At 41.2% G+C, this 26,819-nt stretch overlaps 1 protein-coding gene across 1 annotated transcript in view; it reads right to left on the reverse strand.

Annotated features, from left to right (window-relative positions):
- cemip2 (cell migration inducing hyaluronidase 2) overlaps positions 1 to 26,819 on the reverse strand; it is a 31,965-nt gene that overhangs the window by 2,320 nt on the left and 2,826 nt on the right. The window contains exons 2-23 of the mRNA XM_042488029.2: positions 23,896 to 24,247; positions 23,601 to 23,741; positions 22,873 to 23,440; positions 19,403 to 19,572; positions 18,232 to 18,423; positions 16,167 to 16,336; positions 14,532 to 14,744; positions 13,355 to 13,560; positions 10,979 to 11,048; positions 10,220 to 10,348; positions 8,630 to 8,718; positions 7,034 to 7,165; positions 6,874 to 6,909; positions 6,382 to 6,537; positions 4,512 to 4,689; positions 2,545 to 2,760; positions 2,242 to 2,453; positions 1,731 to 1,913; positions 1,278 to 1,497; positions 1,105 to 1,206; positions 840 to 985; positions 98 to 204 (exon numbers count right to left, since the gene is read on the reverse strand). Of these exons, the coding sequence (XP_042343963.2) occupies positions 98 to 204; positions 840 to 985; positions 1,105 to 1,206; positions 1,278 to 1,497; positions 1,731 to 1,913; positions 2,242 to 2,453; positions 2,545 to 2,760; positions 4,512 to 4,689; positions 6,382 to 6,537; positions 6,874 to 6,909; positions 7,034 to 7,165; positions 8,630 to 8,718; positions 10,220 to 10,348; positions 10,979 to 11,048; positions 13,355 to 13,560; positions 14,532 to 14,744; positions 16,167 to 16,336; positions 18,232 to 18,423; positions 19,403 to 19,572; positions 22,873 to 23,440; positions 23,601 to 23,741; positions 23,896 to 24,229 (3,970 nt within the window). The 5' untranslated portion in view covers positions 24,230 to 24,247. The remainder of the gene's footprint in view (positions 1 to 97; positions 205 to 839; positions 986 to 1,104; positions 1,207 to 1,277; positions 1,498 to 1,730; positions 1,914 to 2,241; positions 2,454 to 2,544; positions 2,761 to 4,511; positions 4,690 to 6,381; positions 6,538 to 6,873; positions 6,910 to 7,033; positions 7,166 to 8,629; positions 8,719 to 10,219; positions 10,349 to 10,978; positions 11,049 to 13,354; positions 13,561 to 14,531; positions 14,745 to 16,166; positions 16,337 to 18,231; positions 18,424 to 19,402; positions 19,573 to 22,872; positions 23,441 to 23,600; positions 23,742 to 23,895; positions 24,248 to 26,819) is intronic.

Raw genomic sequence — 26,819 nt, forward strand, 5'->3', positions numbered from 1 at the left:
GGTAGTAATAAAAGTGCATGAGAAGGACAGACTTTGCCCCGAAATAAAGTGACTAAACAGATAAAGACGGAGGAATATTTTTTCATATTTTACTAACCTTTAGAGTGCAGGTCAGCAGCTTTGGCCATACCTAAGGAGACCAGATATGGTGCTATACCAACCAGGCCGTCCGGTTGACCTCGTGTTGCCATGAGCACTATTGACCTGTTAGAGAAACAAACACATCTGTAAATTAAGAGAGATGTGCTGAATTCTGCTAACCTGGGCTCCTGTCTATTTATACTAAATAGGACAGTTTATCTTACGCCTGGTTCATACCGGATGTCAAAGTACCGCAAAGTGTGCTGATTTTCCACGGAGTGCTGACCACTTCCTTTCAGCACTTGTGTTGAGTAACTGGACTGTTTACACTGGAGGCACCACAGCCCTGAGCTCTGCAGCAGGCACACTATCTGCAGTAATAATTTCAGTTTCTGGTCTTTTTCTCAGTGAGCTGCTAACGAATCTGGCAGGAAAATGAACTAATAATCTGTTATAAACGATGTAAAGGCTATACTAGATGTGACATAAATTATGTGATTACAATAAATGATAAATATGCACCCCCATACACACACAGACAGAGACACAAGCAGATACAGAGCTCTACATATGATTAGAAAAGAGCAGAGGAGCAGACTCTCTTGCTGACCAGTGCAGAGAAATGCACTTCTCGGCTATGATTAACATGTTACAGCACTTCTGCATCCAGTGTGAACCCAGCATTAGTCTTCGATACCACTGTAGGTCCATGTCAGATATGCAAATGTAGTGGTCTTATCTTATTTTCCCTGGCTCACCTCTTTGGTATTCCAGTTTTTAGGTACTGTTCCATTTTGGTGTCCATCTTGGCAAATGAGGTTTTCTTCGTGACCTTCCCGGAGCAGGCATCCACTGAGACCAGGAAGTACCCAGGCTGAGAGAAGGCCATGGGCACCTCATTCACCTGTATCAAAGATAACAAGACATAAATAGGTCAAATCAACCTTTAATATCAAGCTTCAGTCATATACATAAGGTAATGTGCTTGAATGTGTTGTTGAACTTGAGGCTTGTCGTGCTCACAGTGATAAAGGAGCTGTTATCTCCTCTCTGCTGCTCTTTGCTGCTGAGAGATTTGACTTGTGTCTGGAGGTAGGACGTCCATGGCTCACTGGAAAACACAAGCTGAAACACAGACACATTTGTCAACAGTGGTGGCTTGTGACGAAAGTCATCATAAATTTAGAGAAACATACCTGTTTAGCACCACAACCTTTGCAGTGTTGTGCATTGAGGGTCGGCATAGGCACCACTGCTGAGGGTTTCTTGGAGTACTTGGGGTAGGCCTTGGTGGTACAGTTACAGATTTGTTTGGACGACGTGGTGGCCATGACTTTCACTCTTTCGCAGCCTTTTGCAGAACAGTAGCTGTGACCATCGCGACCATGCCGAGCCCGAAGGTACAGCCACAACAACCTGGGTGGAGAACAGGAGAAATAACCAGAGTTTAATAAAGTTCTGGAAACCACAGCGCCTCAGAGAGACAAAAAGGAATGATCCATTTCAGCCTGCTCAGCCGTCAATGTGAGAAGGCTGACAATCGTAGGTCATTGCAAGGCAGGAACAGAAAATCAAATCAAACTTTTAAGGCTTAACATACTTGTTTTTGAGCAAACTGCAACGTAGAAGACTGAATTTTGCTCTCTCACCCAACAGTTCTGTCAAAGAAGTACTTCCTCTCCATCGGTCTCCTCTCCAGCTCTGTGAGGGATGACACAGTGCCATAGTCTGTGAGGTCATCAAAGGTGTTGCTTTGTCTGTCGTTGATATCGGCCATGATCTGAAAGGTAGTGTCGGATGGATAGCAGAGTCCCACCAGGACCCAGTCATCTCTGAGTGGGAGAAAGAGGAAGTGAGAGAGATGATACAGGGCTTACCCCAAGACCATTTAAAACTAGTAAAAAAATGTTAGGACACTTAATAAATGTGATCAACACAATCCACAAAAACTGCTCATTTAATGCAGCAACGGTGTTGTCATCTCAAAATATACCCTCATTTTCCTGTTAAAACACACACACACACACACACACACACACACACACACACACACACACACACACACACACACACACACACACACACACACACCTGTTTTTGCCACCATAAGCGCACACTCATGCATGCACACGCACACTGCTGACTGCTGTTGTTACTCACCTGTCAAAGTTGATGAGAGAGAGGACAACCTCTCTGGGTGCAGGTCCGCTCCAGTGCAGAGTGTAGCTCTTTTCCATCATCAGAACAGGCTGGTACTGCTGAGATGGCGCCCCCTGGCTGTTAATCCCCCTCAGCACCAGAGGAGCTTCAGGGTACTCATCTCTGCAAATAGATAAACTAAGGCTGGGGGCTCCCTGGGTCTGGATGTACACCTGAAGAGGAGAAGACGACATGGTAGAGTGCATGTTTCACATTAGCAGAACAGAGCTGTTAGAATAGGGTGGAGAACCTGACATGATGTACCTGAGAGTAGCGGCCGCTGCAGATAACTCCATTCCACTGGGACATGTTCACGCAGCCAGGATGTTGGATGAGGAAATTGTCTGCTCTGCCAACGTAAGTGTCTGTATAGCCTGTGACGGACCCGTCCACATCATGAAAGATAGAGTTTCGGTCACCGTCCAGGTCGTTCTCTTCAAACCACTGCCCCGGGCGACCAAAGAACGTCCGCAGATCCACCTGAGGATGTCATTTGCAAAGACTGCTGTGAATGCCTGCATGAATGCTTTAGCACTATGTATTATTTCAGGGTATTATTGCTTTGCTTCAGCGTCACCTCTGGGGAATGTTTGTTTGGTGAGTACGCTCTCAAAGCAGCTGCTGTTTACCCAGTAATTATTTTTTATCAGCATAATGTAACGATAGGCTTTCTATGAATTCTATAATGAGATATTTTTCCTTTGGGAAACAGGGATATAAAAGCCTGATTTTTGTCTTTAAATTTCTGACATACAATGGATTTTAAAAGCGCTGCAGAAGAACAAGGCATTAGTCTGAGATGGCTGGCTTTTTACAGAGGTTCTTATTTTAAAATGGTCCCTCTTACACCGGTCATTTCATCCATCTCTCAACTATCATTTCTAAATGGTTTGCCAGGTAGAAATCTGATTACAACTACCAGTTGTAAGAGTTTGGGAGCTACAGTCTGTAGGGATTGTACTTAGGGAACTGAAAAGTATAACTGTATCTTTACGAGGACTATAGCAATGACGTTGTGGTTAAAGAGATTAGATTTTATGGACACAAATAAATTCAGAGAAAAAACGAGTTTTAAACATCATATTCAAGCAAAGGCAGTGCATTGTACTATACAACCACAAGATGGAGCCAGTGATTTACAAGTTTCTGCATGGGTCTGACTGTGAGAGGGGTCTCCTTTCCTTCTCCTTTCTTTCCTAATTAACACTTAATTCAAATACTTGCTTGAATCTGATCTCAGTTATAATCAAAACAATTTAAGGGGATGGTTATGGGGGGGGAGAACAAATAGGAGCAAAATGCTAAAGAGGAAACAGTCAGACCCATTGTACCACAAAGATGGACACATAAAGTGAGGTAGAGAGAAAGAGAGAGAGTAAACACTAAGATAAATTAAAAAAAAAAAGCCAATCCAAGGAGTGTTCACAACTATTGCATTCCTAACAGCAGCGAATCTGCAAACCATTAAAAACACAATAAATCAGACACATATATAAAGAGGAAGGAAGAGAGACCAAGGAAAAGAGCTGACCTAAAAACAAATTTTGAAAACTGGACCAAAACAGTCACATTGGAGGATTTAACCTAAAATTTCACATGACCTCAAGATAAGGTCAAACACAACAAGCTGATGGTGAAACTTGTTATTAAAGTGTCAGTCATTGGCTTTTATGAGCTATTATAAAATTATTAAAGACAGATCACAAATACAACATGTAGGGGAAAAATTTACAGTGAATGAGTCATTATTGCAAAATGAACCCTTAACAGGCTGACACAGGACCCTGAGGAAAAGCGGGGGGTCTTAACTCACTCTGAAGGGGAGAGTTTTGCTTATTACATGGTCACTTATAAATAAGTCAATTATGTGATAGAAACTATTTCTTTGAAAAAGAGTTTCTTGATTTTAAAATTACTTTACTGTGTCCAAAACAATGGTCAGTTATCTATAGCAGCAGTCTGCTATTCAGAAATAACAGAACATAGAACACGGTCATTTCAACAAGATTTCAACAAAGCTATACTATAAGACACAATATGCTATAATACTGTAAATAAAATGTATGCAAGCGTAGGGTTGGACGGCTTTCTATAAACAGCACTATGCTGACCCTCAGTCTGAGTGTTAACAGTTGTATTTCAACTGCATATTAATTTGTCTGTGCAATTCTGATATCAACACAGTGACTGTACAGCGTATCTAGATGCATCATTAATTGACGTTTACTCACAGTGGAGTGGAAGTTGAGCTGGGACAGGTTGTTCCGTGGGTTGAGCTGCCAAGTGTTCTTCAGGTTGAATCCCACTGCACTGGTGTAACGCTCTGGTGTGGGGATGAATCCCCGAAATGTACTCTGCGTAAGCCGCACCGGACCGTCATAGATCTGGAAACCTCGGATTGGAAACGTCCTGCATTGGTGATGGAGAGGCAATAATACGTGATCAGTCAAGTCAATTGACATCAATAAATAAATGGGAGTAAATACAGATGAAGCACTAAACACAGTAAAGGACTATCAAATGGATGACCACAGGTTTTAGTCATGGACCAGCTAAAGCCCGTGAAATTTTACGGAGTTTCAGAGGAACATGTCAGTAAAAACTTCCACATTTCAGCCAGGCCATGAGCTCACGAGGGATCAGGATATCAACTGCCTCACACATGACATGCTCCATAATTCTCCGTCATATGGGCCTTGAGTCAATTTCTCCTTAGGCTTTCTCCTTAAAATGACTTCAACTATGTTAGCATTAGTAATATAGACAGTATAGACAATATAAAACAGTGGTTAATTTTTATATTAACATATGCTTATAAAGGACAGACCACATAGTCTTAATAAAGAAAAACATCGTTGAAAATGATCCTTTTTCCAGTGCTAATAGTGTGTCGCACCAATAACAATTACTGTATATGTATGGAAAAAGTTAGGTCGGCAAAGTTAATAAGATCTTAGATAATAACTATATGTGCACCCCATGTTGGGAAAAAAATACAAATTTTCCCTACATCACTGTGTTTTTTTAGTTTTTACTTGCCCTCAGACAAGGATCTAAGTCGTCTGTCATTGCTATTAATGAAACAGTACAGAACTTTAATTAAAGGATCGAATTATTCATACATTTAGTGGAATTATCTTCTCTCTGGCAAGACAAAAAAAAAAAAAGTGTCAGCAGTGTCAGCAGTGTCTAGCGGTAACCACTATGACGGCAGACAAGCTGACTGAGCCAGATGTCAAAGTGCGGTCAGAAGGCCTGTAAAAAGGCTGTAAAGTAGTACACAGTGGTCACAAACTGACATTAACCCAGTTCTTGAGCCTAAAAAAAGACAGCTATTTGCCAGTCTTTTGTTTATGTTGCTCTCCTCGTTGTATAACAATTTCTATAATGAAAGAGAAAGAAAGAACTGTGAGGAGACCCTGAAGGGATATAAAGCTCATAACTCTGGTCTAATTGGGGCTGTCCACTTAGTCCGACATGGCATCACAGCACAAAAACACTCCATAAACTTCCTCATAATGGAAGTCCAATCTACAACATTGTCAGTGCAACACATTTTTTGTCTTGTCAAACATTATTTGGTTTACCTGTTGACGAAGGCACTATTAGTTAAAATCTTCTATATTCCCTTCCAAAGATGATCAAAAAGAAACAATATAAACAAAGGAGGGGAACTGTGAAATCCAGCTGAAATTAATGGAAGCTCTGTGTCAAAACAGCCTCTCCTTGCTCTTAAGTAATCAAATGCTACAATGAGTAATCTTTTTCTAAAAAATCATGCAAGTGTTGCCACCACACTTTTTCATAAACTGCCTAAAATATCACAGGGAGGAAGTCAGTCAAAACAGAACTTCCTTTCAGACATCTACCTTCTGCTTAAAGCAGCTGTCCATCTGTCCAACTACCTGATTGCCTTGCTGGCTCTCTCTTCCTTGTTTGTTTTTCCCGATATATTTTTCTTTGCCAACTCCTCCAACGCCATCCCCTGCAATTCCTGAGAAAACACAGTTTGATTTGGATTCCCCTCCTAATTCCTCACATATATCTCTCCTTCCCTCTTCTTTCAACAGCTTATCCCTCTCCCTATCCACTCTTCCTCACCTGTTTCTAGGCAGTGTTCTCATCTTTGCATCAGCCCCTCCTAAGCCCCAGTATTTATTCTGTCCTCCGTTGGTTCCTCGATTGCGGCTTTCACCCACAAACAGAGACTGTGTCACCTCCTGGCTGGAGCCTTCATCCTTAGGGTAGCTGCCATCACTGCGAAGCAAGAAGGGAATAAGGGCATATAGAAATTAAAAATTCGTATCATATACATAAGTTTACATTTGACAACAAAAAGGAATATAGTACACGTGCTTGTGAAAGTTTCTGCCTTTTTGTATTTAGGTATGACAGATGAGGAGAAAAAGGTGCATGTCACTATGTTAATCAGTGTGAAATGCTTGTGACGGGAAATTTAAAGTGCTCTTTGCTCAGTATTTATCAATCACACTTGGATTTTGGCAAGTTCATCTGGCAGGGAGAGATGAAAAGCAAACAGGACTGAAGGAAATCATGACCCTGCTCGGAACGGAGTGATTTAGAAGTGCACACCTAGCAAAGGACAATCCCACTCCATTGTCTGCAAATCTGTTTAGAGAAAGAGAAAGGAAATATCTGTTATCTATGCATCATCTTTTCATCAGAAACATCCTCATTCTTTAAAAAGACATTACAGTAAACGAATCACACTGCGGCCTATGAGTCGTCTCACCCAGAGTCCTGGATGATGATGTCGCCTCCCCGTATCCACGCTCCTAAGTCGTTGTTCTTGTAGGAGATCAGAGTGTCAATGACTGCCGCCACCCGTGGACGGCTAGGGTCAGCATTCTGGTGTGGTCGGAATCTGACAAACACACAAGTAAACGCGCACATTTTTATTATTATCCTTGACTTTACATTGACCACATTCATTGCATTTTAAGCTTTCAAGCTTACCACAAAGTCAAACCTATTTTTTCCTATTTTTTCTGCACATGTGGTCCTCATGAAGACCAATGCACAAGACAACGCACGCACACACATATACACACAAGATAGATTTAACCAATTTAACTTTTGGAGACTTCTGAGTGACAAATGGACCTGATCATCATTAATCATAACGCCATTATCATACAATAAATATATGAAGACATAATTTATAAGTCGGCTAAAAGTCTAAAGCCCCACTGCTGAGCTCTAGAGACTGCAGACTTCAATGCTCATTGCCTCCCACAATGCACACTGCGGGTGGTATTGCAGAAAAGGACATGGTGTCATTAAATACAAAGGGTTTATACCCCTAGGGTGCAAAAATGTGCCTGGAAAAGTCTATGGCCATCTGCCCATTAGACTAGGAAATATCTTGTGCAGAAACTGAAAAGGAGATATGTAATCTTTAAAAATGGACAAGGATCAATCTCGTTTTTTTAGCCTGATGGTAGCACTCAACTCAAACCAAAGCTCTCCTCTAACATGAGTATTTATGCTTTAAATGCAATGAATATCCACAAATGTGATGAAAATCTGGCTGTTGGTTTTTGAAATATTTTGTAATAGACAAAAGTGTTGGTCAAGGAGAAATGCTAGCCTGAATGTGGTAAAAGGAGGAAAGGTCAGAGGATTACATAAATTGTAGAGAATCATTCTTTGGAAACTCCCTCTCTCATGGAATATTTGTACTTAGTCCACATTTTAACATTTAAAATCCTCCCCCTCATACCTCAGCACACATGCATACACTCACACACGCACAGAGCGTGGCCAGTAGTCTCAGTGGACACGCAAGAGTTTTTCCGTCTAGTTGAGGGCTGTATTTGGGTAGGGAGAGTGGAAACTCTATCTGTGAAGCCTTGTTTTCTCTGTCAACACAAACCTGACAGACCCTCCACTAAAATGCAGTAACAGAGTGTAAGGCCATCTATCTATCCCAGTCAATGGTTAATCCTAGTAGATATACAGCGGGGGGCTATAAATAACTTAATTCACAAACCTTTTATTGACAGTGGCACTGAACAAACACATTAGTAAACCAGAAATACCATAATATTTACACAGTGTAACTGTACACTGTGATGCATATGATCACCCGCTATAGACCCTGTGATAGTGCATAGTTGTAGACTTTGTGCAAACACATGTACAGTATAGACTGCAGTATAGTGTACTAGCCAGTTGTATGTCACACTCTATTTACATACACTCAAATTAAAATACTAGAGATATCCAAAATATCTGAGAGAGTAATTAATATCTCTTTCTACAGTTTAAATAACAATCTGTATACTTTCTCAAAATGTAAAATGCTACTGCACAAACACAAACGTACCTGGCACTGTTATCTAGACACAGGTATTCCCGGGGGTCAGCAGCACTAGCATTGACGGTCTTCACTCCTTTATCAATGAACAGACCTGCCTAAGAAAAAAGTATGATTATAGTCAAATGCAAAATACTCTCGAGAACCATAGCAAGAGATCCAAGCCGGACCACAAATCTATTTCTGCTGGATTGACATAAACACGACTACCAGTATATTTTACAGTGCAGGACCTGAGGCAATAATAAACGTACTAAATTTAAATCCTGGGCCAACAGAGTTATAGAGTCGATGCTGTACAGGATACAGCGGAAAGTAAGACAGACGGCGAACTGAATTCCTGTGAATAATTTATAATGTGTGTGAACACCAAATGTATATTTACATAACATATGGATTAGTTTTGTATGTTTAGAAAATGAATTATAAAGTAAATGAAGGGAAAATGTTATATTTCTGTGTGTATATGGAAACCTGTGCTCTGGGTTGGCCCGAGGCGAAGTATAAGAGAGGTATAGTCTTAAACCTCTGGGCTCCTTCCTCTATAAGAGAGGCTGCTGTGGTCAGACTGAACAAAGACCTTACAGTTCACCTGCCCGACTTCTGTCATTACACAACAGAGCACTATTGTAGAGTAGACTTGTGTGTGTGTGTGTGTGTGTGTGTGTGTGTGTGTGTGTGTGTGTGTGTGTGTGTGTGTGTGTGTGTGAGAATGTTCAAGAACCAAGTGAATAAGCAGAGAATTAGGTGCATTGTTTTTTTAAAGCTTATAAATACTGTATTTCTCTTGTCTCTATAAAACACAGAGGCAGGCAGAGACTACACTGGCAGGTTTGGCACAGCCTGATATGCTGCCCCGTATATGAGTGAGAAAGAACACACCGACTTGAAGAAGCTACACCCATAATAATTAGGGATGTCCCGATTAAGTTTTTTTTTTGCCCCTGATCCTGATCCAAGTCATTTAATATTGAGTATCTGCTGATACTGAGTCCTGGTGCGATACTTGTGTATATGCTTGAAGTTTAATAGCTCTGCAAAGCAATACAAGAAAAAAATGCCTGCATCCAAACAGTTCCTAAGAGTTTTTTATTTTATTTTTACATGATAACAAAGTAAACAATCTAAAAATATTTTATATGGCTGTTATCACAAATCCATTTAGTGTGGCATGTTTGTCTTTTTTAATAATAAAAGTAAATAAACTAAAATGTGTCTTCAAATATTGCTCTCAAAACTACTTAGTGTAGCACTGTGATAAAGGTATAACACTATAAATGAATAATATAATCACAATGCTACTTCAAATTTATGTTGCACGTGAACTATAGTAAAACTAGTTCACTAAAAATGAATAACAGAAATTTCATTTCCACTTAAGGTGGTGTGGCAGCTTAAGTTCAACATGAAAAATAACCAGTTTCTAATTATTGGAGTAGCGGCATTACAATAAAACCTTCATATCTGCTTCAAACTGTGCTCTCTATTTACGACATTGATCCCGATCGATTAAAAAATGCATTGATGGGGGCCAATACCGATCCAATCGGGACATCCCTAATAATAATAACAGTAAAAGATAAGCTACAGTAATAATACCTTAAAGTTGGAGTGTACACGGTTGTTGTAAAAAATCCCCAGGGGGGTGAGCTCTGCCTTGGTCTCTGGTACCAGCCCATGGGAGTCTCCGGTGGAAGAGCTGTGGAACACAAACCATATGCCAGCATCCTGGAACAGGAAGGACGAGAGGAGAGATGAGATGATAAATCACGTTCATGGTACAACCAGGCAACAGCAGGAATTTCATTATCTGGACTCATACACTCAACATCCGTAGGTGGAGTGCTGAAGAAACATACAAAACCAATGTGCAGAACTGGAGGCAGGATGTCATACTTGATGTGGATCAAGCCCCACAGAGAGAATAAACCAGCTCTAGGAGTTTATATGAGCTCAACACTTGATTAAAGTTTACAGTTGAATAGATATAGATGGCCATCCTAAATATCACAAGCATACCCCCTACCAATATTTAGTACACAGGCCTCCCCAGAGGACCTCCACGCTGTTTGTGCCAAAATGAAAAAGAGACGTGATGAGGGATCCTCATCTTATATTTCTCCCTCCTCTCTCTATTGTTATTGCACCCCTCTATCAGCCCTGTTAAATCCTATTATATTGATGGATCAATTTGTTATGAGCATGAAAATCTTCCATTTTCATTGTCTAAAGTTCAGGAACACCAAAGCCTGCTCAGCTTATACTCATATATCAGTAAGATGTTCTTCTCCTTTAGTCATTCATTTTTATTAATCACTTGTAAAAAGTTGTTTTCCTACATAACTCTGATGTTATTACCTGAGAACCAGCAGCTGCATTGCTGATGAGATTGTTGTTGGGGTTGGCGATCCAGAATGTTGAAACTGCCCTGGAAAACACACCCACCACAAACACAGACAGACACACACATACACGGGCGAGCACACGCACACGCACACGCACACGCACACACACAGAGCATGCAGAAAGAGATATTAAAGGGCAGTACCTTGGCATGACAAAGACTATGACTAATAAGCAGAAGACAGAGATCAAAGAATCATGTGATCTCTCAAATTCCCTCAATAACCCACCTCTCCAACATAAACCCTGAACAGGGACAGCTCTGCCAACACACACACACACAGACACATACACACACACACACTAGGACCAGTGGAAACAGGCCTTGTTGCTTCTCTCACAGAGGCACTTTTCTTGTTCTTGCTACGACAGAAAAACATCCCGTGGAGAGGAGAGGTTGTTATTGCTTGGATAAAACTCCCCTGCCAATATCTCTCGCACACACTAATACTAACTACAGTATCTCTTTCACATGGACATGGACCCTCTGTCTCCTCTCAGAGTGTGTCTGCGCTATCTCCAGGTTTCCACACACAAACACTCAACTGAGAGTCAAACACTTTAATGTCAGTGTGGGAGATTTAAAAGTCATTTGAGTTGAATGGGAACTGGTGTGGTTTCAAAGATAAGACAGTTGTGCAGTGCCCATCATATTTCCTTCCCTAAATATCAAGCTGCTTCACAGTCAAGATGCTGGTTCATTCACAGATCTTAGGGCTTGGCAAGGTCCTTTTGCAGTGTCCCTGCTATTATCTGTTATTACAATTATCCTCAGACTTATGCTTAGCAAGATCCCAGGGACTCTGAATTTCAGCTGCTGCTGGTGAATGGTTCTGACCTTCTATATTAAAAAATACTAAGAAATGGCATCTTTCTCTTCAGTGCTTTAGATGAAAATGAACCTCTATGTGAACATGATAGTGGTTCAAAAAGTCGAAACTACCTATTTCAATATGTCAATCGTTTAACTTATGACAAAGTACGAAAAAAAAACCTCTAAAATGTAAGTGAATGTGTTGACAGGTTTCCTACATATTTTCCATTTCAAAATTCCAGACTCAAATTTCCATAACTTCTTGGTCGATTTTTCAGACCATATCTGACAGCTCAGTGCAAACAGCCAGCCTTTGGAAAACTTCCATTTACCCATTGTGGCTGTTCAGTCCACACACTCATTAGCAGAAAGTTGGACTACTTTCCACTGTTTAACATCTCTGACCAAAGAGCAAGTATGCTAACTGATGTTAACAATACTTGTATCATTTTTCCCTAATATTTTCAATAAATAACACTGTGCTATTGTTCCCCCCATATTTTGTCATTTTAATAAATAAGAACAAAAATTAAGTTGACAAAGTTAATAATTAAATTTTCAAAGCATATGTGCAGCCTTATCTTTCCACTGTGTCCATAGAAAAAATGATAAGCACAGCCATACAGGTATGATTTGCCTGATGCCTGTCTACTTTTCTGATGACTTCATCACTGCACAACTCAATGTTCAGACAAGTATGTGATGCTATGTACATATGCAATTCAAAATATATTGCAGCATTTTCTTTCAAACTAATTTGGTTCTGGATGTCTGGATTTGCTTGAGTTATCAGACACGTGAGGGAGAGCTGTCTTGCCGACTGAGAAACAGAAGCGTTCAGTTGCATGCAATTTTTCTTGCTTGCTTTCAATAACATCCAACTTGCTCTGGCCCACACTCTCTCTCAGTGGTAAACATTTTAGCTGTGTTGGCTGCCTGCTTCAAACCCCATGGAAAACACTCTGGTCCCACTCTGGTCATCAATGTATTTTTAGAAATTCTGAATTTTATATGTTCGAGAACAGAACTGTGGAAATAGAGACTGGAAGCACAAATATCTTTCCATACTCTCTTTTCTTTTTTTCCCATACTTATCCAGACCTGGAAATGAATATAATCAAATTCCATATTTTTCCACATTCTGCAGGAACCCTGTATTGATGCATCATTTTAAACCCGTGTCTGTACTTACAGAGCAGTTATGGATCTGCGAAAATGTTAAAAACTGTCAAGACTGACAAATTCTCTCTGATGGGTGTGTGAAAGTATATACAGTATATATACTGGTAGATAATTGATAGTTGTATCCATACTTTGATCACCTCAATGATCTAACAGTATTGTATTGTAAAGCAAAAAAGCTAAAGATCTTTTCCTAAGTTCTTATTTTGCCACAGTTGTTGAGCCATCCATTGTAGCTATTAATAAAGATTCTCTTTCGTGTTGTCTTTTTACAGTTTGCTCTGCACTCAAATCTCCAACCAGAGAAACACAAAGTCATGATCCAAATCTCTTACTTGCACTCTGTGCTGGGTGAGGGAGTGTAGCCCTTGTAGACTTTGTCCTTAATGCTGGTGCAGAGGGTCTCGTTGCGGTCAGTAGGCAGCAGAGTCCCAGGTCGAGTTAGCAGGCCAAGGTTGTGGTAGAAAGTGTTGCGCTGCTCGATCCCATCCTCAAGGAAGAAACAGTGACCCAAGGTATCATAGCCTACAGTGTTCTTCACCTGGGTCAAAGAGCAAAATGAGAATTTTTAGAGTTCTTGAGAAGAGAGGAAAATAAATATAGTGTTGCATCACATTCATGGAAAACTTTAGCTTTCCAAAAGAAAAGGAGGTTTACACCTAATGGAAATACGTAGAAAAAAATCCTGGTAAACAAGAGGGCTAAGACAACATTCAGTTAGTCCATCTTGGAACCATCATCAACCCACAGGAAAATACAGTACATTCCCACACGGATGTCCCTGACTCCTAAATACTTCCTAAATACTTAAAATACCTGAAATAATTTCTGACTAGGAGCATTTTTTTATTAAACCTGTCTGAAGCAGAGCATAGAATGATGGTATCAAGAGAGCTTTCACACAACAGAGGAATATTCACACGGTCACTGTGCCAGGAGGAAAACAGGAAAAACAGCAGAGTCTAACAATGTCATCCAAACTTTTGTGAATTCCATTTCCTCAATGGAGATAGGAAGAACGCTTTCAATTCTATTGTCTCAAGGACAAAAGTTAAACCATTCCCGTTTGACGTCAAGAGGTAGCACAACAACAGCATACAGACCTTGGGATTTAGCAGTTGACAGGCATGCCATATGACTTCATTTATCTATTAAGTATATAAAAACATGTACAGTTTGCCCAAAGAAAGGGACGTTTTGCAAACTACTGTATCTCTTTCCAAGGACACTTCAAGACAGATCATTCTAATAATGGAGAAAAAAAATTCAAGACAGGAGAGTTTAAGGAAAAGCAGGAGAGGAAGAAAAAAGGAAAGAGGAAACAAGCCATTTCAGAAATCCAGTGATGGAGGCTGTAATTGATGAGTATTCAACAGCACATCACATGGTACTCATTAGTGAGATCTGTCTTATACATCGCCCAGATACACAGATGATTTCATGTGTCTACAATTGTCTTTCCTTTGTCCTCACATTATTCAAACACTTACTCATCACACACACTTTACTGACCAGCAAACCGTTGGTGGCGTGAATGGAGAGGCAGCGGGAGAAGGAGTGGTGTATGGAGAGTCCGTCCACATAGGTGGGCTCCCTGTAGCCTCCCCTCTGGTCCACATCTCCGCACATGTGGAAGTGGAGGGGGTAGCGGCCATTCTCGCCCTGCTGGCCCATGTTCTTCAGCTCCACATGGGACAGATGCACGGATGAGAAGTTACCGAAGATCTGTCCATGTGTGAGGGGGAAACAAAGAAAGGCCAGAGTGGAGAATATGTCACAAAAGACAGGGTGATTTTTAAAGTCGGTCAAGCAAGAACAATCAGCTATTATACACCGCTAAAGCAAATTACACTGGCCTTGTGGAGGGTAACACAAGGTTCATATTATGCCCCAAAAAAGTAGGCTAACTGTCTACCCACTCTGGTCCAATTAAAGGTTTAGGTCTACAGTAAGAATCTCTGTTTGCCTATGATCCCACTGGGATATGAACCATAGCTCAGTTGGCAGCGTGCTCCAGTGAGTCAAACTTCACTAAAACCACTGATGTTCCTCTTGATGAATAAGAGATGTGAGTTACAGAAGAATTAAAAGAAACACACTCACAGGGATGCACAAATGCAAAACACAAAAGGACTGGGGAGCAAATACAGTTAAACACGAATCAATAAATAATCCAAATATGCTGTACAATGCTCTCTAGGAGGTCTTTTTGTGGCTATGGCATAATCCACACAGTCTGGTTCCTGTTAAGGAGGTATTGGCCAATCCTTCCAGCTAACTGTAACTCACCCCACACACACACACACACACACACACACACACACACACACACACACACACACACACACACACACACACACACACACACACACACACACACTTAAACTTAGATAACAAACTAATCTTTTCAGCAATATATATGCTGCACATGATGCCTCAAGACATAAATATCTGCTTTACATACATGCACACAAAGACACGCATGAGTCCTTGCATGCATGTATGTACATACATATTCATACAATGTCCAGATGGGAGTTGCGTGATAAACGGATTGAGAAATTATGCAGTGGTGAGTGCTATGTGTGTGATGGCTCTGTTGTAGAGGTTTGCTAGTTTGGGGGTGGCGAGGTCAATCATTTTAGAGGCAGACTGTGTAATACAGTATAAGGGAATGTTTTTGTTGGAGACGATTAATGTGGTAAAAAACTAATGGAAAGAGAAAAAGAAAAGAGTGTTTATTTTGTTTAGCACAAGGGGGGTCAGTTACATAGAGGCTTAGGAATGTTATTGTGTATTTGCCACAAAAGTGAATGAAATCGGACCATCACTGCAGTGAACTCATTGCCTATATGTGAGAGCCATGTAGGTCAGTGAGGATATGATGGTTCAGTTATGGCCGTGTTTGACCCTAATCTGTTTTAAAGGTTGAAATAACCCCTCTCATTTAGGAGGGTATATCAATGGTGAATGTATAACCATTTTAGTTCTGCAGTATGGAAACTGTCACACAGATTACTGCAGCCACAGAGACATTTGATAAGAATGTAAAGTCATGCTAAAACATGCAAACGTATACATCAGCAAAAAGCACAGTTTAAACAAAGGCTTGTCCTGTAAACTCAAGCACACACACATAAAACCCACCTTGATGTGGCCTCCAAAGGTGTCATGGCTGTAGAACTGGCACTTGTTGTTTCCATAGCACGAGTTTTCCATTTCTCCGTAGATGAGAATGTTTCTGGAGAGCAAGGCAACTTCAGCACGCATGTCAATTCCATCTATGATCTCTCCGACATGGTTGTACTGAGGCTTCCCTGTGCAGAACAAACAGGTAGATTTCTAGTTGTTTTTGCTATGATATTTTTGAAGAAAAATCTGGTGCAAAATTGGATATAACCTGGAAAAGTTACAGTCATTACTCTGTATGACTACAAATGTCAATCCATCTGATCCAAAAAAAAGGACACTAGAGGAAACACATTTTGCTGAATAACGACACTATTTAGCTTCTAATTATGGTGGAACATCTCCGGTTTCACAAGTCGTTTTCAGACTCAAACGTTTAGTATAATATAAAGCTGACACAAAAAGGAAGTGGCACTACAGAGGCATTTTGTTTCTGGACATGGTGGGCTTCCAACTGTCAACCACAGGAAGTGCGCTTTGCAGCGCGTACTGGAATATAAACAACTTCCCACGCCCCAAAACCAACCAACCAAATTAACAGACATGTAAAAGCAAAAGCAATCAAATACATATGAAACACAAAATGATCAGCTCTTCAATGATGCAGAAACTATCCATGCCCACAGGGTGCAGCTGCCAATGATAACGCACAGCAGTACTCCAGCTGCTCAGCCCTTCCTCACGGCAGCAACACAAACACTAAGCATACACACCCACTAATACACTCTTCTCTTCAGGAAGGGAGTTGGTGTTTGTTTACAACAGAGGAATGAGATCAGGAAACATGAGAGATAGAGAGATGAACAAAAACAGATTGATAGAGAAAGACATTAGAGGAGCAGAAGAAAGTGGAAGTGTGTGAAGCAGAGGCAATGTATGTAAATCCATACAACCACTGATGGTTATTATAAGATGAGGTTACTATGAAAACATAAGCTGGCAATCTCTTTTTAGCCTCCCCCAATAGTCTTACATCACCGTAACAGCTGAACAGGAAATTAGATCTCTCTGGACTTCAGAATTAGTAGCACATCTACAAATTATATTTATTGACTATAATGAAGAGGTATAAGATCTTTCACATCAGTGCCTGTGAGTCTTCTCATAGGCTTTCTGATATGAAATATGACTGCACTGTATTGTCCATATCTTCCTTTTTCTATCTGTCCTTCAACATATTTTACAGCAGCTGTGGCTACAGGGTACCTGCAGAGCAAAACTGGAGTCCAACTACAAGCCGCACACATGAATGGAATGGGCCCTCAGAGGACAAACACTGACACAGACAAAGACTGTTTTAGTTTGCAGCCGGGGCAACCAGATCTATTCACTCAATGTACACACACACCAGGGTTGGAGATTTCATTTTCTGCCCACCTGCCACTGTGGCTGGTGGATTCAAAAACCTTCCAGCCTCTCAATTCAGTGTTTCCCACAGACTGCCAGTGCAAGTGTAGGTGCAGGTGGAGTTCTTTATTTCTCCTTTGCAGTTGACTAGTCGTGGATAATTGATCTGTTGATACGTTCACAACTTATCAAATCAATGGATGACAAAAGACATTTGCAGATTTTTGTAAGTGTAAGAGAATTTTAGCCCCAGCAGAGTCAATGGTTAAGTTTCACTTTTAATGCACCTGATGTTCTGCTGCTACTCTCTGCCACTCCTGCACTATAAATAACCCAAGGGTGTATATATTATAATACCACTCCTAATTAACAGTCAAGCTCCATTCATTGAGACTATGGCGGGACAAGTAGACTACGGCAACCTGCCGTAGTCTACTTGTAGGTTATTAATGGAAAACACTACAACTGATAACCCCTGTTTTTCTGACTGGTGATTGAAGCAGATCTAGCTACCAGTTGCACATTTTAGCAGCATTTGGAAAACACACGAACACACACACACACACACACACACACACACACACACACACACACACACACACACACACACACACACACACACACACACACACACACACACACACACACACACACACACCAGTGGCCTTGCTCTCACCTTGTATCCTGACCTGCCTGCTGCTGCAGTGAGAGCAGGGCAACAAGGTAAACTCTTCAGCCTGGTGCATGGAGTAGTCTGTACTGGCGACTACAATCTGATCCCCGGGTTGCCAGGTCTTCTTCACTTCATCCTGCAGGTTCAGCACCACCTGGTCCACAGCATCCACCTGAAAGCCTGAGATGGGGAAACCTGAGGGGGACAACATAGCACTTCATTTAAAACACAAAGGACGGGAAACTTAAACTGTAAAGATCAAACTTCTGATGCATTTTACGATCTTAAGTATATATGTATTATACGGAGGATTAAGGATCTAACAGAGGCTCTTCAAGCGAGAAAGAAACAAATCTCCTTACGCGGACTTAAAAGTTTCCATAACCATGGTAGCAAATTAATGGGGTGTGGACAGACATAAGGATAACAGAGACCACAAGATTTAAAATAAATAGCAATTTGTATGTTTTTCTGCAGTATACAGTATTCCAGCTTCTAGATAGCTTTAAACCACCGAGACAAGCAAAGAAAAGAAATTAAATGTTTGTGAACAGCAGCTGTTAATATTGTCCCCTTGTGAGCAATATGCATCAAACATGATTATCTAAAGAATGGAAACTATCATTTTTCACTTTATGTTCAACAGTAAAATCGATTCACTGTCAAAATATATTTTACGAGAGGCAGACGTGCACCGCCGTAATAAATAAAGACGGGTGTGCTCGTGCCTCACCCAAAACAAACACACACACACACCCAACACACATTTTCAACTGCCCTTAGTCCTGGTACTTGTCCTAACAGCATGGTCACAAAACCACTGTCACCTATTCAGGGCACAAGAATGTCTTTCATGTTGAGATGATTGATCTGTTAGGTATTTGGTGCATGGTAAACCTCATTCTTGACCCTGTCACCTTCCTCCAAATCCTTTACCACCCCAAAGCTAAAGAACCCTGCCCATTTCACCTGAACAGCCTCCATGATACTGAGGCCTGTTACTGTTAATAACTACAGACAAATAGCATCAAACTTAAACAACCAACACAAAATGACAGAAGGCTCAAACTAAGCCTAAAGACTGATGGCTATAAAATCTCTAATTGCTGTCAAAATTGAATCATGTATGTTCAAACTGGTTTTGAAATGGATAACATAACAAGCTGTTTCTCACCATTCTTCCACTCGCTGTAGGCGGTGACTGAGAAGCCCACTCCGTCCACAGTGCTAAAGTTCCGTCTTGCCAGAGCTCTCCCTCCTGTGTCGTGGTTTTCATGCTCCCTAACGTCCTCTGAGCATGACACATTACCACCACCTACAACTGAGACCAAAGCCCACGCCTGTCTGGAGACACCAGAGGGATGAAGAGGAGAGAGACGGTGGGAGAGACACCGAGAGGAGAGGGAGTCATTTTCAGACATTACAGTACACAGAGTAGTTTCACACATCTGTATCAGTGAACAACAAATGACTGACTTCTGGGCCTTAGTTTTCCAGACTCTTTTTGGAATTTATTCTCTGAGATGAGGCTCACTAAGAAGTTAATGGTGCTTCATATAGCCTATCTAATCATAGTCTTGCAGTTTTATGTCAAATACCGTAAATGAGAAGATAACTATGCAACAAACATGGCCCAGTGTTAGTGGCAGACAAACCCAACCATCATGTTAAGACACTGAGAGGTGATGGTGGCTGCAGTAGCGAGACGCAACAAGGGAATTTTTACATAATATCTTACAGATGTGACAGCTTGTCAGATAAAGGGTGTGACCTGAATTGCATAATAGACTTCATCTGTGTTTGAGTGTGTGTGTCAGGCATCAGGACAATGATTTGTTGCTCACACACACTAACCTCTTTCACTGAGACTACAGATGATAACAGACACTTAAGAGACATAAGCAGGTCATCTGAAAAAGAGATTAAACTAGCCGCAAGTTTAATGCCCTGCAGGCAGAGCAAATGTCAGTGACGAGCCTGAAACAGGATAGGAGGAGGCAACTGAATATCCATAATAAAAAGTCAAAGAAAGGTAGCTCTAAATAAAATATATCATAGAAGTCAAGGGACTATTAAAAGGAGGACAGAGGATATCAGGAAGGGCGTTGATATGACTCGGAGGAATAATGGGCGTACCTGCCATATCCCAAACTTCATTCAAATCCAACTTTTTATTTGAGATCCAAATCCTCCCTTCTCACTTGATTGCACACTATGTTATGAAGCAGGAATGCCAAATTATTTTTTAAATGAGATTATAGTGATTAAATAAGAAAGAGAGACTGAAATCATTTGAGTGAAGGAGCTTGGGTGTGGATGGCGAAAGGGATTGGGCGTGCTTTTGAGGGCGTATGACCTAAACAAAGGCAGTGTACTGAGACATGAAGCCTTGGATGGCTCAAATGTCATGTCCTTAGATTTTAAAGAACAGCCTCTTGCTTCTTTGTCCAGCATTAGTTAAATGAGTCTGACCAATCTTACAGCCTTTTTGCTATTCATGGACGTAATAACATTTAAAGACCATTATTCTACACTATGGCATGACCATTAAATACAAACTGACCCCGACCAAATGACCTTTTCAAATAATTTAACCATTCAATAGCCTATTTTTAACCCTATGGAATCCCAATTGGGCAGGCAGTTGTACATTATGATAGACAAGAGGAAAGTAGCCTCAGCAGAAGCCTCTTGTTTCCACCGAGGCAGTGCTTGGTCTGATCCACGTAACAGTAAACAATCCCAAATTCACCGTGCCCCGGTGTTAATATCTGTCTCTGTTCATAATAATAATAATGGCACAATCACAACCTAAACACCTCTTCTTGTAGATGAAAGACACGCTGTGTTATGTCACCACACACCCTGCTGATACACAAACAGGATCCATCTGGGGATCCACTCTGTTCTGTTATTACGGCCTCAGTGTGTGGCTTTCTGCTCTCAGAGAGAGTGGTTGTTTCCTTTTGTGACATCCTTGATTTAATGTTCATCAGTGTTTTAACAACCTCATTGTTTGAGGGGAAATAGTGAATGAGTGGCGGCAAGAGGTGAATTCACTGCAGACCTGCATGAGCGTGTGTTTAAGTGCTCTCATGAGAGACAAAGATTAAAGACAGAGGGGTCAACAGGCACGAGGCAGGAGCCAACGCATTCATGTATCTGCGGGAGGAAGGACGGTTGACGCCTGAGATCAACCTATATAATTTCAAAGGCTTTTTGGGTAATGTGCCAGTTTCTAATTGTTTTGTTTTTAAATCAAGCATAAGCTGGAGATTGCAAACTACTAAAGAAGTCCATGAAACATGCCTTTGGGCATCTAAGTATACATGGTGTCACTGATGCAAAATAACAAAAAACACACCACAATTTGAATTGTTCCAGCTACATGGCCTGCTGTTTGTGTGCAACACACCATAACAGGTCATAAACTGATCAACACTTCATCATTATGCTCATTCTTACAGGTCATAAGCCTTTGCCACGCAACTCTGAGCCTAAAGTCACTCAGCCAAACATTATGTGACTTTAACGAGACATTAAACTGCATGCTCTCTCATAAATATGTGCTATGTGTTTCCTCCTTCCAAAAGCAAAGCCTCAGAAAGCTAAGATACAAAATCCTTGCCCCAATAAATGGAGACAGGATTAGAAGAGAGTGCACACCACTAACTTATCGGTGCACACACACAAGCAGCTCTAAACACACGCAGGGCTATATCGTCTGATCCATTTAAACCACTGTGCTTTGGATTTTAAAGGGATTTGTTTGAGGACTTGGCATCCACCCCCATAGGTGAAATGTGACACTGGAGAATCTAGCGTAGCACTTGGCTTTTCAGTCAACCAAGGACCAAACCAGGCTGAGCTACAAATAACCTGGAGTGAAATGCTACACTTCGACTTTCCGTTAAAAGAAGCTTACGTGTGCGTTCATGTGTTTGAGTGGCAGTAACAGAAAATCTAATGTCATGTTTAGTTAAAATCCAATTCTTTCACTTTATGGGCTTAAAGAAAGCATAAATCCTCATGGACAGGATGACATTAAAAACCTCAAAAATTTGTCCTTTTGCATGACTGACATAAAATCTCATGATTCGCAACATTTTGCACAAATCCTGGAAACTCTCTGACCCATTATCCTGTACACACTTCCTTTTCTGGCAGAGCATGATAAAGTGGAAACACGGGGAAAAGGAAAAGGAATAACTCTCATATTCAGGGGAACACTGAAAATGAAAAGAAAGATACATGAAAGAGGATATTTTCCAAGGAGGGTGAAAATGGAACAAAGTGCTGATATTGTCAGTCCAAGTAAGTGAGGGGTCTCACTTTAGTGCTTAAACAAAAACACATTAATCGTTTTTATCAGCCCCAGGAGACCAAGAATAAACAAAACACTCCCAAGGACTTGCATAAAAAACACACCATGGAGAAGCAACACAAACTCCACAAGAGCTGGCACATTCTGTAGCTGAGACACAAACCCACACACATATTTTTATATAGTTTGACAGCAGACACGCTCGCCAGGGCAACGTCTATAAACAGACCATGTATGTTTTTTCATAATTCGATTTTAAAAATGAAATACTTTATAAGTCTTTACAACATTTCCCATATTTATAAATTGGCATTATTTACCTGTATTTGAGATCATAGACAAAGCTGCTGCCGAGCTTCTCTTCAATGGCTTTCTTAGTTTCATCCAGAAGACTTTTGACAGCTGAGTCTCCAACAGCGAGTGTGACAATGCGGCCCACCGGCAGGTTCCGCAACAGCTGGGTGAGCCGCCGACTGTCATTACGTGACTCATGCGTGTCGTAGCGTTCAGAGAAAAGCACAGCAGCTGTGTCTTGGTCCACTACGCGCAAGTTGATGCCTCTGCTGAAGTTCCGCTGGAAGGCATAACCCCCTGTGGCCAGACCGGAGGCCGGGACACTTCGGGTCAGCAGAGACCAGGACACTCTCTCAGTACCATGTAGCTCCAGAGTCCCACCGCTCATGACGCTGATGAACTTGCGGCCCATGCCAGGCACTTCAGGGACTGCCTTGTCGTCAGAGCGGCCCACAAGGGCAATGGTGGCGCGAGAACGATAGCGACATTTGGGAGCACCGATGTGAAGGGCTCCACCCTCTTCTATAAGGATGTGACGTGTTCTCAAGGTTATGTTTTTGGAGCCATCAGTGTTGTCTGCAAAAACTACCTGACCTGTAAAGAGGCAGTGAAAATACATCTCAGTTTGTAGTGTATATTACATCCACACATCCATAAGCTGAACAATGTCAGTTCTCATATTTTATAAATGTAAGTCCATCCATGTTACAACTCAAAATGCAACTTTAGAAATCTTGCATCTTGACATGCTTACCTCCTGACTGGATGGTTAGTGTGTGGAAGGTAGCGGAAGCATCCAATCTGAACAAATGTCCCCTCCTAACAATGACAGCCTTCTCTGGTTGGTGACCTGGGTTCCAGCTGCTAAGGGATGGGTTGTGGTCCGGACAATTCTCTGCAAACATAACAAATCAGTGACAAATTAGAGAAACCTCACACATCTCACCTGAAAGGGATATCCAAAAACATTCAAAGATGGTATAAACAGACATCAAGAGATATTCATTCAAAAACCATAAACCTTCGAATCAGTCATTTGTAATACTGACCGTCTAACACATCTCCACTTGAGAGACTAAGGACAAGGATGAGGGTGATGAAGAAAGCCCCGATTGACACTCCACAACAGATAAATGTGTTTTTTCTCTGCTGGAGACTCTGAGCACGCTCCCTACGCTGGTTCTCCTCTGACACATTGAAAGTGGCTCGTCGCTCTGGCGGGGGGCCGTGAGGTTTTATCGGTGGAGGTGGTGGAGCTTTGGCAGGTGGTGGTGAGCGGACTGGAGCCACCCGCCCGGGGACATAACCTGGAGACCTCTGGTGGTTGCCGTGGGGCGGAGCCACAAAGACTGGGAAGCGACTGGGGCCATCACTCGTCGGCATGGTATATGTGTCTGCTACCTGAGAGGGGAAAAATAACAATGTGGATTCATTGAGGATGTTTTTTGGTGGCATTCAGTCAGAAATGTTTGGAACCATTGTCAAGACTAACTATAAACAGAGCTACTTTTGCAATATTTGTCACATTCAATTTTGTGTTACCTTAAAGGAGCAGTGTGTTGGATTAACGACATCTAACGGTGCAGATTGCAGATTGCAACCAGATGAAATTTCTCCCATGTGCCAAATGTGAACTTCTGCTTAGAAATCCTCCAGTGTTCATTGATCAGGAGGTTTTTTACTAGGAGCCTAAACTGGAAAACCACTGCATGAAGCAGTTTTATGTTAAAAGTCTGTGTTTTTGTGATGCTATTCAGCTCAATGCAGAGAGACTGCTTACTGCGATGGCCAGTGCAAAAATGCATAAGACCCAAATGGCCCTATCTTGAGTCAGTGTTTTGTTTGACTGTTCTGTGCTACTGTAGAAAGATAGCGGTGCAACATGTACTATGTGAAAAAGGACCCGCTCTCTATGTAGATAAGAACAGCTCATTCTAAGGTTTCAAATAAAGTCCCGATTATTCTCAGGTAATTATACACTTAAAAAAAACAAAAACGTATTATATTATTTTCCATTTCTCCTGTTAAATCCCCCTAAATCCAACACACCGGACCTTTAAAAAAACAAAATGTTACTTCAATGACTGCCTGAAAATAAATACTTTTCAAAGTGAAGTCATTGGTTTATTTTTTCTGCAAACTTATTTGAAAAACACATTTTTAAAGCATTAATGTAAGCACAAAGGTACCATAAGGCAGAAGCTGGTGAAACAGTAAGATGATGGCGTCTTTAACTTCTTCCCTGGTTAAAGCGTTTGTTGCTGAAAGTTTTCTCTTATCAGAACTAAGGGTCAAAAGTACAAAGGGTGTCGTCTTCTGCGCGGATTGTAAAAGCCCCGAGGCAATGTTGTGATTTGGGATATTATCTTGATTTGAAGTGTTGAGAGATGAGATGAAAAAGGAGTGAATAAAAAAGAGGTCAGACAAAGGAGGTCAAGAAAAGGGAAGAAGATACTAAAAGAGCACATAAAATGGGTGTAAAAACAGTAGGAGGTAAAAGTAGGAAGAAAAAGGGCTGACTCTGAGGAAACAGGCCGTAACCCTCAGAGCATCTCACTTGTGTACCTTCTGGTAAAGATCCTGGTTGTATGTCTTAAAAAGACTATTAATCTATTAGGCTACTCAAAAACAGCCAGCTTATCCTCTGGCTAATTTGGCTCAGACAGTGACATTGGCTGCTCTTGTCCACAGCAGCGAAGGAGGTTGCAAATAATGGATCGCAACATTCCTCAGACTATGTTAGCACAGCCAAAACAGATGGCATCAATTACAGTAGGGAAGGAGGAGAGTGCGCCAGCTTGAGTCTGCACTCACTTTATTTCACACAACTGTAGGAGGTAGTACAAAGTGATCTGAAGTCGTTGACACACACACACACACACACACACACACACACACACACACACAAGGTCATATGGACACACACCTGCACACACAAACATGCAGGGGTAGAGGAAATGACACTGCAGAAAAAAAAGCTTAAATGGCACTTTTCTTTAACACAAACACCCTGTGCCACTGTAATCACACTACAGCTTGCTACTTTAGGTATTCATGAAGAAAAAGTCAGCTAGTTCAAGCTTTCACATGTCGGATTCTGGCCTTAAAAAGAAGTCTTTTTAAGAGGTTGTTAAAAATGCAAAACTGCAACATCTGCCCAAAACAGGCTCTTCTAAACCACAGTCTTGGGCTCAAATGTCATTTGAATCAGATTTTGTTGTTCAATACAAATATTCGATGAATCAGGGTTTCTTCTGTTTTGTTTTGTTTTTCCATATAAAGTTTTAAAGTTTGGGCTCAACAGGACATTCAGTGTGACAGCACCACTCATGAAATGTAGTTAATGTTGTATCTCATTTGTTATTTACGACATTGCACGTTTGTCCGTCCTGGAAGAGGGATCCCTCATCATCCTCTGCCGCTCTTCCTGAGGTTTCTTCCTTTTTTTTCCCCCCTGTTACAGGGGTTCTTTTTCGGGAGTTTTTCCTTGGGTGATGTGAGGGTCTAAGAGCAGAGGGATGTCGTACACTGTAAAGCCCTCTGAGGCAAACCATGTTTTGTGATAATGGGCTCTATAAATAAAATTGACTTGACTTAATTTAACAAGCTAATTGCAGTAACACCATTTTTTGCCTGGATAACAAACAAAAGCCAGAGGCTGTATCATATTAAGTTACTGTGAGCTGTAAATTTACCACTTCTAAGCAGAGGAGAGAATAATGTCATGTCAGAGCCTTACAGTGCAGAGCTCTCCCTCTCTGTGCCGTCACCTGCATGTCTGCAGCTCCCTGTACCAAAGAGTAGCATTAAAATCAAGAGTGCTCACTCTTTTTTATTTGCTTTTGCTCAGCAAATCTGAAAATCAATATATCCCCAATAGTACAATGCACAGCACTCTGACTAGCAAAAAAACAAACAAACAAAACTGCTGGCAATCTCAATCGACCGAGGGGTCTCCAACTGGTGATTTGAA

Source organism: Plectropomus leopardus, chromosome 4 (genome assembly GCF_026936395.1).
Source record: "Plectropomus leopardus strain MGB_pleo_1.0 chromosome 4, ASM2693639v1, whole genome shotgun sequence".
NCBI classification, from domain to species: Eukaryota; Metazoa; Chordata; class Actinopteri; order Perciformes; family Serranidae; genus Plectropomus; species Plectropomus leopardus.